The sequence below is a fragment of the Glandiceps talaboti genome, chromosome 16 (assembly GCF_964340395.1).
Source record: "Glandiceps talaboti chromosome 16, keGlaTala1.1, whole genome shotgun sequence".
Taxonomy (NCBI): Eukaryota; Metazoa; Hemichordata; class Enteropneusta; family Spengelidae; genus Glandiceps; species Glandiceps talaboti.
The window spans coordinates 19284819-19301503 of NC_135564.1; the positions used below are offsets into that span (position 1 = coordinate 19284819).

At 36.2% G+C, this 16685-nt stretch overlaps 1 protein-coding gene and 2 non-coding genes across 4 annotated transcripts; 1 reads left to right on the forward strand and 2 right to left on the reverse strand.

The window, feature by feature from the left end:
* Window positions 1-1043: 1043 nt before the first annotated feature.
* On the reverse strand, window positions 1044-12910 carry LOC144447556 (deoxyribonuclease-1-like). Of its 2 annotated transcripts, XM_078137616.1 has the most exons (10): window positions 12741-12910; window positions 10900-11113; window positions 7959-8131; window positions 7003-7103; window positions 6156-6268; window positions 5464-5618; window positions 4737-4833; window positions 4419-4470; window positions 3507-3620; window positions 1855-1962 (listed from the first exon to the last, which is right to left on the reverse strand). In XM_078137616.1, the coding sequence occupies exons 1-9, from the start codon at window positions 12785-12787 to the stop codon at window positions 3511-3513; spliced, it is 1062 nt and encodes a 353-aa protein (XP_077993742.1). In that variant the 5' UTR covers window positions 12788-12910; the 3' UTR covers window positions 1855-1962; window positions 3507-3510. The 2 variants fall into 2 exon arrangements, with proteins under 2 accessions (XP_077993741.1, XP_077993742.1); XM_078137615.1 differs by lacking the exon at window positions 3507-3620 and having other exon boundaries at window positions 1044-1962.
* A 1108-nt stretch (window positions 12911-14018) lies between these two features.
* Window positions 14019-14100, forward strand: Trnal-aag (transfer RNA leucine (anticodon AAG)). The gene has a single exon. It is a non-coding gene; the product is annotated as a tRNA-Leu (tRNA).
* Window positions 14101-14621: 521 nt separating this feature from the next.
* Trnat-agu (transfer RNA threonine (anticodon AGU)) lies at window positions 14622-14695 on the reverse strand. Its single transcript has one exon. It is a non-coding gene; the product is annotated as a tRNA-Thr (tRNA).
* Between the last annotated feature and the right edge of the window lie 1990 nt (window positions 14696-16685).

A 16685-nucleotide genomic window follows, 5' to 3' on the forward strand; every position in this document is an offset into this window, starting at 1 on the left:
ATCTCATAGCCACTACCGTTAATTTGATTTGACTCGCAATCCATTTGGCCATGTACAGTTATATGGTTCCATTTGTCAGACTCATAATATGACGAGAAAACACCAATAGAACACGAGACTGTATTATCTAAATCACACCTTATCTCGACGAACCACACACTCGTGTCTACCAGTGTAGCGAGTGAATGTGCAATTACATGAGTAAATCCAGATTGTAGGTTCTCTCTAATCACATCATATAGCTCGTCACTGATCAAGCTGCTGTAATTACTTTTAAGGTTTTCAACTTCTAACATCACGCCTGAACGACCCTGGACTTGTTGCCAGGCAACTACCTTGATGACATCACCCTCTTTGTTTTCCGATTGTCTCATCTGGTAACCATGTCGACTGGACAATGAAATGAACTCGGATATGTCTTCTGTAGTTGTAATGTGGTGGTTGTCAAATACCGTAAAAGAACTTTGAATCTTGATGTTAGATCTGATATCTTCTTTTACTAAAACAAATGGAATTAAAAAAACATACGTGGTAACAATAGCATCGATCATATACGCAAAACAATCTCTTGCAAACCAGAAATAAATAATTAAATCTTCTTTTCCATCTCAAGTTGTTGAAGTACAAATGTAACTCTGTAATTTGACCGTTACAAATGTAACGCTTGTATGTATGTATGTATGTATGTATGTATGTATGTATGTATGTATGTATGTATGTATGTATGTAAATACTATGTATGTACGTACGTAAGTGCGTATGTATGTATGTATGTATGTATGTATGTATGTATGTATGTATGTATGTATGTATGTGTGTGTGTGTGTGTGTGTGTGCGTGCATGCTTTCATGCAGAATTTCCTTGTCTGTGGTATGTTTGACAAGATGAAACACAATTCCCACTTTTACATCTTTTAAAGTAATGAGACTTCTATATGTTGTGTTTTTACAGTAAAGTTTATTTCGTCTTTACCACCAACAAGGTCTTTATAAGCTTACACTTCATTTAGTATGTGTACTGTGAACTTGTGAAACACCCCTGATTTATCAATTGCACATGCCCACAACTTTGAGGGGCTTCGTTTTCCAAAGGACATATTTCCAAAACATACAAGTATACCCTTATTAAGTGGTTATTAAACACACGTGTAATGTAACCTTTATTTCAAGGAAGCGAATCAAAACGTACAAGAATATCTCTTATACTAAAAAAATTTTGTCTGGACAAACAGTTCATTATTTCCCCACTGGTTCCTAACGTGAGTTTATGAATGGAATATAGAATTGCGAACGTTCTTCTCGCTGTATGTATGCTACTAAATGATTTTTGCGTTTGGAAAATTGGATTGGTTATCACACCTTGTACAAGTATATGTAATACAAATCAAGCAAGTTGATTGCATCAGGTTTTTTTTTTTAAACCATTGTATGTGGTTTGATAATTTGTGAAAACTAATTTCCGAGAGGGAGGAGTATTTTAATTACTGGCTTTATCGACAATACGTTCCGTTGGTAAGAACTACATGTATAAGTAATATCCGTACGTTTAGTGATCAATAGTTAGGCTACAGTCGACAGTGCGTTTATCGTCGAGAGCACATGCTACCTCCACGTACCAATCCCGGTTAGAGATAGGCAGCAATGATATAGCCACGGCATCATTGAAGCCAGATTCGAGGTTTTCCTTCGCCACAGCGATTTGCTGAGAAGACAGCAAATTTGGAAAATTGGTGTATAAAACATTTAAGGTTTGTACCACTTGGTGGCGCTCTGCTATACGTTTGGACGCGATCACCACAGCAGTTCGTCCACTCCTGGTGTAGAGTTTGTCGGTTTTGAATCCCATATTTGAAACCTGAGAGGAGAATGCGAAAACGCTTCTATATGACTCAGTGGGAACCCGTTCGTCAAAGACAGTGTAGGAGGTCTGGAGTTTGGTGTTAGACATTATGGCGTTTCCAACTGTAATAAAAAAATGTGAAATAAATATACAAATAATTATATATGGAAAGCCTAAAACTGACATTAATTGCTTGTTTGTTGATGGTTTTATACTTTATGTGTAGAGAAGTCAGAGAAATCATTTCACCAACCCTGCCTTGCCTGACCTCTCCAAACTGGAATAGCAAAATGTCACTGCAAAGAGGCCTGCTGTACGCTGGGCGAGGCATTCTGGGAGTAAACAATATGAGGAGCTTCACATCTCTTCAAATAATGACTACACAATGCCCAGTTGTGAGAGTAAAACGAAGCTTTTAACGTGGTTAACCCATATTGCCTCGCCCTTGTGCGCATCATTCCTCTTAACAGCCAGAATTTCTAATCGTTAAAACTCTAATATCGCGAGATTTCGCGATGCTGAGTTAGTGAAAACAACCTTTCGTTGGTCCCCTAAGCACAAAGAGCTACAGTTAAGGTGACATTTTTGTAAAATCATGTTATGTCTCTTATTTTAGAAATCTATGTGGCATTCCAAAATTCCAGTCTATTTTCCTCACTTTCCATAATTGTTTGCTCCAGTGCATTGGCCCATGTTTATTCAGCGTTAAATTGTTTCTATATGCTCTCGGAAGCTGCACTGCATACCTGGGACAGGGTTGTGCACATAGCTGTACCAGTTCAGTGGAGCCATGGGGATTGTACCAGCTATGTGTACAATATCCCTGTAACAGCTCTGGCCAACACACTATAGGTGTAACACACCTAATTTTGACAGATGTGTAACTGGTATGCCAACATCAATGTAACATGTGAAAAGTAGCAATGCAGCATAGGTTTTTACAACATCCATTTACAAGAGTTTTTTCCACAGCTATGTACCAGCTATGTTAGCATATCTGTAACATATGTGTTTCCCACAGCCATGTACCAGCTATGTGAGCCATGCTAGTCAGATATGAACAAAGGGTTGCTACAGGGTGTTATTTCACCATAGCTGCTACATGTATGTGCATAACTGTGTGCCAGGTGTGTAGTACACAGCTATGGTACTGGGATGTGAAAAACAGTTGTGGCACAGAGGTGGTATTCCACATCCATGTAACAGGTTTATTTTTCACAACCATGTACCAGGGCTGTGGAAATATATGCCCTGTAACGGGGCTGTGAGGCACACAGCTGGTACATGGTTGTGCTCTTCTTCTTAGCACTAGGATGTGGCCACATCCTAGCAGTGCTAGGATGTGTAAGGTTCCCTGTGTATATTGAATTCCGCCAATCATTTACACATACTATCTGTCAACTTATAGACATAATGAAGAAATGCGAAAGTTGCTTTACGAGCCAGTGTCATTTTGCCACTTCCACTCTTTGGAAAAATTCTACTGTTAACGCAAGAATGGTTTTACGGCGATAGGTAAAGCATATATGAACTAGCAAGGGATGACGGAAACCTAGCTGTAAATTGAATTGATCATGCATTACTTTAGCTTTTTGTGGCTCATGCATTATTTTGCATATTTAAAACACAATAACCAAAGTGTCAAATTGGTGACATTGCATAGTACCTTCTCAAGTTGAAAATAGGGATTCTCGGATGCCAATACCACGTCGACTCACGCATTGACTTGGTGGTATACATAGAATTCCTTGAACGTGGTAGAACATGGACGGCGTCATCACTGGAGGAGGAAAATGACCACTGTGACGGTAAAGGTGGTCAGCTGTTTGCTACGTTTACAAAGTCTGAGAATATTATGAAGATTTGATGCAAAGGGTGGGATAATATCATTTTTTCTTCTGTGCACAAATTTAGTGTTTTGTCCTTTGGATATATGCATGAAGTGTCAATTGTAGTATCTTGCTATGTAACTCAGAAGACTATAGGTATATGGCATTATGTGAGTGACGCAATTCTTTACTCAGACCTTGCTGGAAGATGACCTAGTTTGAAAGACACCAATGGGATGTTTGTTTTTGACAATATAGATACAAACAAGGGTGTCTAACGGTTGTTTCCCCTAAGAAGGCTACAGGGACTCTTTGCTCCTTGGCACTCCCGTCTCCAATATCGCTGTTCGCAATGATCTCTGTCTGTCTGTCTGTCTGTCTGTCTGTCTGTCCTGTAACAGTTAACTTTGTACTCTTTAAAATGCGTCCACTCCTAGCCATGTCTGTCTGTCTGTCTGTCTGTCTGTCTGTCTGTCTGTCTGTCTGTCTGTCTGTCTGTCTGTCTGTCTGTCTGCCTGCCTGTCTGTCTGTCTGTCTGTCTGTCTGTCTGTCTGTCCCTACATGCTACCGAATACAGTCAACACATCTTTCACTGAGTATATACATGCGACCAGTGAAATAATGCTTATTTTCTGCGAAAATCACAAATAAGGCGTCGCATTTCACCAGTCAATTATGTTGATGAAATTGACAGGGTGGAGAACGTACACAACATTCAGATAAAATTGAAAAAGACATTTCGTACTTACGTTTTGGTAACAGCTTAAAAGTAATTGGATAATGGTCGCTAACGTCACTGGCCTAAACAAAAACCAATAACATTACACATGTTAAATACATTGAAGGATAAACAACATCCGTAAATCTCTAAAATCTAGTGCATATTCCACAAGCCAATTTCCAAAACATTATCCAATCAGCTTTCCATACAAAAAAGACCAATGTTTGTAAGAGTAAATCAAGGACAGTTCTCTTTTTTTGTGTGAATCATACGCATGCGTATCTTGGTCTAAAAGACAGTATGATGTTGCTAAACATTTACTACCAAAAATTCGCATCTCCATTACCTGATCGTCACTGAGACCGTAGGCCTCGTCAAAATAAAACACACTGGCGCTGTTTAGCCAGATACCTTTCATCATGTTCGGACCAGCAACGACGATTCTGTAAATAAAGAAAAAATAGTGAAATACACTCATTATTTAGTCTGTGAAATGGTGTCTTCGTATGTGATGAGACTGGTAATAATAGTACAAATGAATAAAATTGATCGTTTTTGAGCACTTCGTTATTATACACTTTAAGAGCATTATATTTCCACTTGGTGGGCTAAGTTTTTTATATATCATACGGTACATATATACATCATGACGCATAGGAAAGACTCAACCTGAGGGAAAAGTATCTTTAAAAGTAGGTGTGGATCACGTCCAGATCACTTTTTCAAAGAATGAGGGGAGAGAAGTAGTTATTCACAAATGAATGAATTTCAGAAATGATCGTTTAACGGAATACTATTAGGTGGTATATGCAGAAGGAAAGATTCATCGTTCTTTTAGTCTCGTGGTATTCATAGTACTAGTAAACGTTGTTGAGAAAAACGAGGCTAATAAGTTCGTGTTGTTAAAACCCCGAAATACGCATCATGTTTATGCTAGGAGTATGACCATATCCTTAGCTCAAATCTTAGCTTACTATAATGGAATACAAATATATATATCTGTTGTGCAGTTGGTTCTGTATTCGTGGCCCGTCTCCATTTCCATATACGTTATAAATGAGAATATTTCAAACCTATCGTAAGCACAGAATGTATTAGAAACAGTGGTGTCAGTTCGATCATCAATTAACCATGTAAATCGAACGTCAGTACGCAGGGCAATATTCTGCCAATCAGAGTCGTCCACGTAATCACAACCAGCGTTGAAATCTCCTAAAATGACGGCATCCTGTGAAAAAATCCAACGTAGTATGTGAGTAGAATAAAATGAAATCTTAGACGTCCCATCATATATTAAATGATAAAACTTTTAAAACCAATTCAAGGTTGATTTCAAATCGATTCAACTTGACTCAGAATTTTATACAAAGACGAAGTATAGCACAAAATACATCATTCTATTACCGATGACAACATCGACACTTTGGAATGAAAAAAAGACACTTTGACGTTTTCCAGGTTGTGTGGCATGTAAAATAAATTCAATAAGTGTGTGTGTGTGTATGTATGTATGTATGTATGTATGTATGTATGTATGTATGTACGTACGTACGTACGTTCATACGTACGTACGTTCATATGTATGTATGTATGTATGTATGTATGTATGTATGTATGTATGTATGTATGTATGTATTTGTATCACTTGCATTGGTAATAATACATGTGTATGTGTGTATTGCGTGCCAAGAACAAACAATCATAAATGAACACAACACATGAGACTAGTTTATTTGAACAGATTTGAGATGATCTCAGCTCCTACCTGAATATTCCACCTGTTAACGATATCGTCATAAACAGAAACCAATCCACTGATTTCATTTACTGCATCCGATGGTTTAGTATGGATAACGACCATGACAAAGTCAGACACCACTGAAATAAAACGGAGAAGTATGATAATTGGCCAAATCGTCGCATTTTCATGATGGCTGGTTTGAAATTTGACGACATGGATTTCGTCATCCAGTACCCCATACAATGTACCACAATTATACATGACACATCATATGAAGGTTACCACTGCATGTATTTCAGTTTAGTAACTGTGATGTTAGGATGGGAGTAAATTCAGTTCGTGCACATCATGTTTTATTTGTAAGGCAGTCAGAGGTTGCTGTAACACTGATTTCTTGCAGACGCTATACAAAATATAAACGCAGCCTGATCCAGATCGTGTTGCTATCGACCATGTCATGTACTGGTTTATCGGAAAGTAACTCCAACTACAGAGAGAAACTCTAACTACAATTGATACAACTTTAAATATAAAATCCAAGTTGGCTGTACAAAAATCTCTCGGAGTACTACTACAATCAAAATCGCAAGACCTGACACAAAATGCTCAACCAAAATCTTATTAATACTGTTAGATTTTATTGTCTGGCTCAACCAAATCTTACCATCAATGCTAAATTTTATGATCTGGCTCAACAAAAATCTTACCAACAGAGATATTTGTCAAGCAAGACGATCAAAGCAGTTTTTGTAAGATTTTTGTTGAGACAGATAATGAAATGCAGTAATTTTAGTAACAGTTTTGTCGAACCAGATGAAATGTTCAGGTTTCGGTTTTTTAATTGTAGTACGTTTCCCAAACTATTACTTACCTGTTTTAGGAGAGGAGAATCGGACTATGAATGGTTCACGTTCAAAAAAATCACTGACGTCATTATAAGTGTAACTATCAATCACAGTTACTTTGTCTGGTCTGAAAAAGAGGTGAAATCATCACATCGTAACTCAAGAAAAACGGCTGGAGTTTGCATAAGGAGTGCCCGTGTCACAAATGATAACGTAGTAACTAACCGATTATGTAACCCGATAATGTAGTGAAAAGATTAGCGATAATGTATCAAAATTAACCGATAATGTATCAATTGACCAATAATGTAGTAATTATTGTTACCGATAGTGTCGTACAAATTTACCGATAATGTAGTAACATTTTAAATTGAATTCATGCTAAAGCTTATTTGGTTTTAATGAAGGTTAATTGCATATAATTATTATACTCATTTTGTCATCATCCATCATACTGGTTCTTGAGGTTCAATTACGGACATCAAGGTAGAATTACAAAGTAATTAAGTAACCCATATTCAGTATATTATTGTGAAATGTACACTAGTATATCCTTTATTTGATAAATTAGTGCTTATATGTTTCTATGTAAGTACAGCACAAGTAATTTATGATACTGGATAATAATTGAAAAAAATACTGTGTCAAAGTTTAAGAAAAAATCACCACGTCTTGGATATTATACATGTACCATGTAACAAAGCCTACCCATCTTTATCTATTGTATTAGTAATGTCAAAAATATGATTGATTAATTGAGAGAGAATAGTACAAATATATGCAAATATCATGCAAATATTATGTAGAAATATATACATAAATTATGAAAATTAACCACCATGTTTGGCCCCCAAGTCTGTGGAGATCATTGATTATACCAAGTAATTCAAAAGTGACATATTGTAACATATGCAAAAGGTCACTATATATACATATTTGTATTTGAGATCATGAAGGTTAATATTCAACTGTATTTCCTTACCTGTATAAAAACCCGTATTGTTCTTTAGAGCTTGTGCGTCCAAGTCGAGGACTGATAGCCAGGGAGTATTGTTGGCTTGAAGCACTGTTGACAGCATTCAGTAACGCGTAGATCGCAGTGCCTGAACTATCTCGTATCTCTTGTATAACGACGATGTCGTAACGTTGGATAATCTGTAAAGTAAATGTTGTACATTGAAACTTTTTTTTAGTTCTGTACTTCGCTGTTTACGTCACAGACTCTGTATTACGAAGAACTGGACATTTAAAGATGCACTACGCAAGTGCATCTGTGAAAAATCCGTACACTACGTCTTAACGATCGCCAAATGGCCAAAGAATTAGCATGTAATGAATAATTGCATGAAAAGTTAAACATATAGAAAATTGAGTATAATATTGCAAAAAGGAGGCATAAGCTCAACTCACACATAAAGAAATGGGGAAGTTATCTAAAGCACATTGTCCAAGACCCAACTCACATATAAAGAAATGGGGAAGTTATCTAAAACACATTGTCCAAGACCCAGCATTAAGAAGGGAATAGAAAAATAAGTTTGAATTCTGTAAAGAAATCATTTTGTGTTTTATCCAGATACTGTAAAAACCTGCTATGTATAACTTCTTTTTTACTCCAATAAAAAATATTTTAAATACAAAAAAAACCCATATATATGACGCATTTAAAAACAAAATTGGAAACGAAAGTGATAATTAAAGCGGAAATACACATAATTCTATGTGGCATTAAACCCGATAAGGCACAAACAACGAAGGCAAACATAAAAAAAAAATCGTATTTTTATTAATTATTCTTGTTGAGAAATTGTTCCTTCCCTCATACCAGCTACTCGTTGGTCACAATACTTCTGTGATAGATTGATCAGATGTTATTGAAGGCAAAATATGTTAAGTAGACGAAAACAATATCCAGACAGTACTGTATAAATGTATCTTACAGTCTGAAAAGACCTGGTTTCTCTTTAATGGAATTAAAACAATGACGGAAGTGTCATGAATTCGTAATTACTGTGTTTGGGTTCAGACATGCTTGTATATGACGCCAAACACATAGTTATGCATAACCTATTGGTCACGAGACACTCCGTTTAAATTACAATAAGTCACGCATATGAGATGAGCTTGTAAGATAACAATAGGTCATGCATAATTATGAGCGTCATGGAGATGAAAGAAAGTATACTAAACTTTAACTTGAATGACATCTCCAGACATACGATAATAGTGTACCTATTGTTTTGACACCCATGTGAGCCATATTCATTTCTCTAACTATGTGTTTGGCGACATGTATAAGCAGTGTCATGTCTGAACCCAAACACAGTAATTACGAATTGATGACAGCAGATACTTTGGCACGAATTAAAATTTCTAAATTCTTTCTATTTTACCGTCTTGAATGTCAAAAATGTGTATGGTCGGCGGCTTAAATTAGGACGATCTGTCGGGTTAGGCTTTTAAAAAACTGTTTGATTGCGGTTATTCGACCCCATCTACCTTTTCACTGTCAACCCTGAACTTTGTTTTACGTATTCGAGAGAAAAATATCGCGAAAACTGTGAAGTCTCGCGAGAAATAGTGGATACGGAGACTGACATCAACTTGAAAAGACAGTGTCAAACTGTTCTTCCAATCTCTAATAGCTGTACATCTGACGGGTCGGGGAAGAAATTTAACCAATAACATGGAAAACAACGGAAACATAACTGCCTGAACTAGACACTCACACGTGAAAAAAATAAGTCTATTCTAAAATTGAGCGTAATCGGAACCATACAATTTATTTTAGGTCTCGTATATGTTTGTCAACATTATAAACGTGGGAAACGATGCAGAGTTATAATACTATAAAAGTGAAAGACTATGAAAGATTATGTAATAAAACATGGACAATGTACACCAAATCTGTTGTCAATGAATGACATACTAGTAACTGAATTAGAATAATGACTGAATGAGGAAACAATGTAAAAGGAACCTTCATTATTGTAGCTCATAAAGGATGTGTTTAAGAGTGTAAAAAGACGAGAGGAGATTAAGCGAAATGTAATGACTATGTTTAAATGTAGTAATACATGTATATGCGTATAGGACAGCGCGATAACGTCGCGTTCGTTTCCATTTTTACTATTCCAAAGTAACTATACTTTACTGTCATATTGATTCTTGGAACCATGAACAATATACTCTCCGATATATACGTATATGTATACTTTGATTTGAGCATGAAGGTATAAGGGAGGACATGCCTCCATGACTTGAGCTTGACATGCACTGTCTGACGAAAATGCAGATTCCATCTTTTCAATTCCCTTTCAGGAAGGGACCAGTTACAACATGGATGTATTAAGAAGAGTAATACAATGTTACATACAGACTTATATATCATTTAAAAAAAACATGGATGTATTTATGAATATCTCACCATGGAAATGGGTGATACTTCCATGATCTTAATATTATATGCTATGACTGAAGCATAGAGGTAGGAAGGACGTTCTACCTCCATGATCGAAGTATACGTAATTCGAATGACCACTCTCCTCAGATAATAAGTCGACCCAGTTGTTTACCAGAGCCATAGGAAAAGGATGGTCAAGAAGAAGAGTTATCGTATATGGCTAAGATAATATTAATGATTAATGTGAGTCTGGGATTGAAACCTTGGACTTTAACCATGATCGAACTTGAGCCCCTTTACTAATGACTCCGTACGCGTGTCACAAACTCTGACGTAAGTAGCAAACTTATTAAAGTTATGCGCAAATGCGTTCGTCTAAATATAAAGAAATGTATAAACTATAATGTTCGTCTAAATATATATACATAACCAAACTTTTACACAGGTCAAAACTTGAGCTTCCTTCCGGCTGTACTGTGCATAATATGTATGAATAAAATAACATGGCTGCAACCCCTACCTGTATCAAGGTGTTGACAACATCAGGTTTTGACATTTTAGTTGTTCCAAATACTTGAACGTTGAAAGCAGCTACGTTAAGCTCCTCGATGTCATCTCCTCTCACGGTTATCTGACAAAGCAGAATGGCGAGTACCAAGCCGAAAATCTGTAGACCATGAACTTGCTGAGCCATAATGTACGATGGCGATTCTCTGCTCGTCTGTACTGTCAATCTTCAAGAAAAGTGAGTTACAATTAATATACAAATTGGTATTAGCCGACCTCGATCTTAATAGCATGCAATTGCAAACTTGCGAATAAATGAGCTAAAGAGTTTTATACTTGCGAATACATCAGTGGATAGACAGTTCATTTTCTGGATGGGGGGGGGGGGGACGACTTCAAATCCAAATGTCTACTCGTTCCATACTTTTTCGATTACCTGGATGTACATTTTGAAGTATGCGTACAATTTAGAACATTATATTGCATTTAGAGAATATCATATTTCGTTTTATTAGTCCGCAAATCGATTTAGGTGAACATTTTGTAAGTTCGCACCCTATCCCAGCAATGGTGATATCTATTATGTAGTAGGTTCTTTTGTTATGCGTTCCTATCGTTATGTAAATCGGGGGAAAACGATGGTTCCTCTTGGGACGTATTGAGAGCGCTTAAAATGCTTGCAACATGCAAATAAAACACACACACACACACACACACACACACACACACACACACACACACACACACACACACACACACATATATATATATATATATATATATATATTGGGCTCTTGTTGATTTCAATATAAAAATGGCGCGAATGCATCAATATCAATTTTAATGAGTGTTTTTTAAAATCATGATTACAAGAGGTACCCACAAGTGTGAGCCTTATAAAAGCGTGGCTAAATCCAGGCAGTTGCAATGAATGGTAGAAAGTTGGCTAATTTGATCCGGTGAAGATATTTTGTAGTTGTCACACTTCACATTCTGATACAAAGTAAATTTAAGTCTAATGTATTGAAATGGGGGCAATGTCAGTGTATAAGTTGATGGATGTATTTGTAATGAACCTCATATAAAGTACATCCTTGACTGGAATGGAGGTCACTGTGACCTCAGTGTCTCAATGATATATAGGTAATCATAATACGGAAATGAGCTTTTAATTTGTAAGTAACTATGTATTGCTCTGCTATAGCTGCTACTGCAAATGCACTAATTGCAGCTAATCTCACAATTAATAGTAAATGGTTAAATTATTTACATGGTAGTTTAAGAAGTCCATATGCTAGCTATGACCTTGACCTGAATACAATATTTGATCTCAGACCATTAGTTGTCTGAGCTACATACAGAGTTGAGAGGTTGAAACCAAAACATCTCAGGGAATACGATGTCAAAATGTATGTTAAAGCTAACCAGGAAAGTAATACAACGATCAACTACTTTGACGAGATGTGATTTCCTCCCTAGGCTTATATTTAAGTTCTACTGGGTAGGACGCTGAGATGAAATGGCTACGCCTCTTTTTAACCTCTTTGTCTTGTTCAGTGGCAAGAGGTCAATAGTATTGTCTTATTGTTTTTGATAGCACGGTGATAACATCGTTCTGTAGAACCTCGGACTGAGAGCGCTCGGAACTAAAAAGAGGAACTTGTATTGTATTGCAACCGACCTATGGCGTGTAGTAATGTTACGTGGTAGGTCAACTTCATTCGAGACATTCTACGTCTAATGAAAACATTCAAAGAAGCCGAAAGACCAGTGGCAGTGAACATCTGATACAATGCATGAGACTACACAGGGACGTGTATTCTACAATTCATGAAAGTGCCGATTAATACCTACCTTAAGACGACCAGCTCACAGATGACCTTGAGTTTGAACACGTTCATTTATCGTATTCACGGTGTCAAATTGTCTGTCAAGGTTGTACTATTAAGTTTACTGTCATTTGTGGAACATTTGCCACATGGTTGACCTACCGTAAATCTATTCACTCACGGGTATGGTGTATGTTCATTTCCCGGAAACGATTAAATCCTCACGTTCCTCCACATATTGGGGGCGTCCTTCATATGAATTTACTGAGTACAAGTTTTAGAATGTGTTCATCGGATGTAAAGTGTCCGGTCTTCACCTAGTGTCACTACTACTACGACATATATCTGGTAGAACGAACATTTTCTTCTCAATGTTCATGAGATGGCAATTTTCCTAATTTTCCGCATAGTGTGTGTTTTCCGTCGTTATGTTTTGTTATTTTCCTTGACTCTTGATTTGGAAAATGTTGACAGTTTGTAATTTAGCAGATAAATTTATATTAATGTACGTTTATAATTATTAGCAATAAATCAATAACATTACATATTTATTATTATTACTTGATTCCAATGTAGCGAACAAATTATCAATTGCTAAAATAGTCGATTTCTATTTATAAATTGTGACAGTAAATACTATCTTTTATGATTTACTTGACATGAAGTGATTTATAAACAGTAAGTCAGTTACATAGTTTACATGTCAAAATCACATCCTTAGTACCTTACTCTGGTTTGAGTGGTGAAGGTTGGGCTTCATGCATAACTAATTAGATTAGTTTAAATGTTTTCAGTTATTGGACTCGTAATATACTTTATTATGTTTGAAATACTTAAGACATATCTTAGACTTAGCAATACGTCACAATTTCCATTGGTCTTAAGACAGTAGGATTCTGCAGGTCAGAGTTTGTATTAACAAAATATCCAACGTTTTTCTTAGGCCAAGTTTTAACTGCTTTTATTACATCTTGTGTATTGTGTTTAATCAATTTTCCTAATCTACATATGTCTCTCTCCCACTTTCAGTATCAGGTTACCATGGAAGCTATACCTCTGTTACATTGTGATGATCGTTAAATCACAAGATCTATATGATGGTGTGTTTCCTTTCTCGTGTTTGAAACGAGAGAGTAATAATTTGCAAGGTTGAATACAGTCATTATATTGAATGATTTTAATATGATTGAAAGTGGCTATGGCTGGCTCAGTCGAACAGACCAGAAACAGTATGTAGTATGATCACAGTCTTGCCTTGATAGATATTATTTTTTTCAAAGTTAAATAATCAGTATGATAGCAAGGTAGCGTGGCCGAGTGGTCTAAGGCGCTGGTTTAAGGCACCAGTCATTTCGATGGCGTGGGTTCGAATCCCACCGCTGCCATAACTATTTTGTTGTCACGGAAACGTGGTAATTGCAGGAGACTCTCAATGGCTTTTTGTGACTCAGGGTTGAAATAATTGGGTCAAGCACTTTCTGTATATCATATAGCAACGTAACCGAATTCTGTTTATTATCACATTTCCAATGTACCGAATGGCAATAGGCTGGCCATGTCGCAATATATATATGGAACAAAAGACTGTTGAAATATTAACTTTTCTTAAGTTTACAAATATCTGAATTATTAACATAATGCTCAATTTGGATATCAAACATAATCACAACCACTTCAAGTTGAAATAAGCAAAACTGATGTGAGAATGAGTATTATTGAATTTAGTTGAAATCTTCACATTTCAAAAGCAAATGGATTGTTGGACAGGAGAGGAAACACTTTGGCCAGTGAAAATCTATTAAAAACTATGGTTGGTTACACTGACCGCAGACCTCCAGTTGGTGGTCTGAGCATTGACCAAAATGGGTATGTGTGCTGGGGATGCTCGATAAAGCATTGACAAAATAGGCACCGCTGGGATTTGAACCCAGGATCTCCTGTTTACTAGACAGGCACTTTAACCAGCTAAGCCACGGCGCCATGTGATGGAACAATCCGCTAAAAATATTAGTATAATTTCTTGTTATATTAATCTCTCTAGTTTTAAAAATATTTCAATGAGATGAATGAAGACTAATGAAATAAACAGAGAATATTTAGCTATAACCAGGTATGAATAAGATGCGTTACAAATTGTATTGAGGCATTCAATATTAACTAATCAGGTGTGTATAAGTTTTGAGTATTGTGTAAGAACGAAAATACTTTTAATAACCTGCGTCTTTTTAAAGGGAAATCTAGAATCAGGTCCACCCGAAACATTGTTTTCAAAGAAATATTCGCAATTGTGGTATGCAGGGATATATGATTGTAAATAGCTTAACTATTAACAATATAAAGTATTACCCCTGCCAACGGGAATTATACGGAGGTTATATTTTCACTCCTGCTTTATAGTTGTCCGTTTTATTTATTTGTTAGCAAGCTATTTAAAAATTCATCGTGGAAGGGTTGATATTTTTGTCGAAAGATCGCCCGTCAAATTTTGTTGAGAGCCGATTCAGAATCTTGAGTTAGAACTCTCGGAGGGTAAACTAAAACGTAGTCTAACTATTGCATGTAAACACCGCACTGTATAGTGGTCAGAGGTTTATGTAAATTACATGTTTAATCAAATTGACTTTTTATTCATAAAAACACACCCGGTTGGCACACCCTGAAATTTAATTAGCTCGCATTTTAAAATTAAATTGATGTTATTTTAAATGATATGAACAGAATCACACGTTTAATTAAATATGCAATATTTAATTAATAAGTACAACTCGGGGATGGAACATCTAAAAAAGTTTTAATTGATAATTACATTAATTAAATATACGCTTTCTAATTCATAACAAATTGTGGATGGAACACTCAGTAGTTAAGTAAAGTTTTATTTTTTCATTAATTGACACGTTTTAATACATAAGAACGATAGAACCACTCATTACAAGTAATCAATACTAATATTAGAGAGGTTTAGATACACGTTAGAACGTGTACGCCTACGGGAGCGTTATCGTGCAGGCGTACAAGTAATGACACGTACAAAATTGTGTTTAGTTATGCGTTCCAAGTAATGTTATGCAGTGGAATGTGAACGCGCGCGTTGACATCTTCAGTCCAGCCAGACACATGCCTTTGATTTCTAAATTTGTCCGTACTTTAGCCATTTTTCCTGCAACTACCCAAAAACCAAAAAATTAGTTTAAAGTTATGCTTCCGAACTTTGATATAAAAAATACGACATTTAATATAAGAAAATGACAAAAACTCAACACGTATTTACAGTTACGTGTAGACCACCATTTTGACGTAGCGTCGTTTGATACAGAACGCCTGAGTTGCTTCGAATCACGTGACTATGACGCTACACGTATAGAACACACGTAAATACGCGCATCTAAACCTCTCTATTATTATTATTTAACGTGACATCATGACTTGGTTATTGAATTCAAACCAATGAAGGCGCCCTCCTTTGGGTTTTTGAGTAGCATAACTGCCATATTCAAAGAACTGTTGAGTGTTTATGAGGTGTGCGCGCCACCATCATTTGCGTGAAGGTTACCAATGCATGTATTTAAGTTTAGTAACTGTGATGTTAGAATGGGCATTTCATTTGTAATTTGTAAGACAGTCATGGGTTGCTGTTCCACTGAATTCTTACAGCCAATCAAAATCTTATTAATACTGTTATATTTCATCGTCTGGCTCGACCAAACCTTACCATCACGGCTAAATTTTATCATATCGCTCAACAAAAATCGTATCAACAGAAATAATTTTGTCAAGCAAGACGATCAAAGCAGTTTTCGTGAGATTTTTGTTGAGACAGATAATGAAATGTTGTAATTTTAGTAACAGTTTTGTCCAACCAGATGACGCTCTATTTCAGGTTTCGGTATTTTAATTGTAGTACGTTTCCCAAACTATTACTTACCTGTTTTAGGAGAGGAGAATCGGACTATGAATGGTTCACGTTCAA

Excerpts from the sequence above, each read along its gene's own strand:
- LOC144447556 (XM_078137615.1), bottom strand. The coding sequence starts at position 12,787 with ATGAACGTGTTCAAACTCAAGGTCATCTGTGAGCTGGTCGTCTTAAG. Across the intron at positions 5,619-6,155 it reads TTAACAGGTGGAATATTCAG|GATGCCGTCATTTTAGGAGA; the intron begins GTAGGAGCTGAG and ends ATTTTTTCACAG. Across the intron at positions 1,963-4,418 it reads TTTTAAGCTGTTACCAAAAC|TTGGAAACGCCATAATGTCT; the intron begins GTAAGTACGAAA and ends TTTTTATTACAG.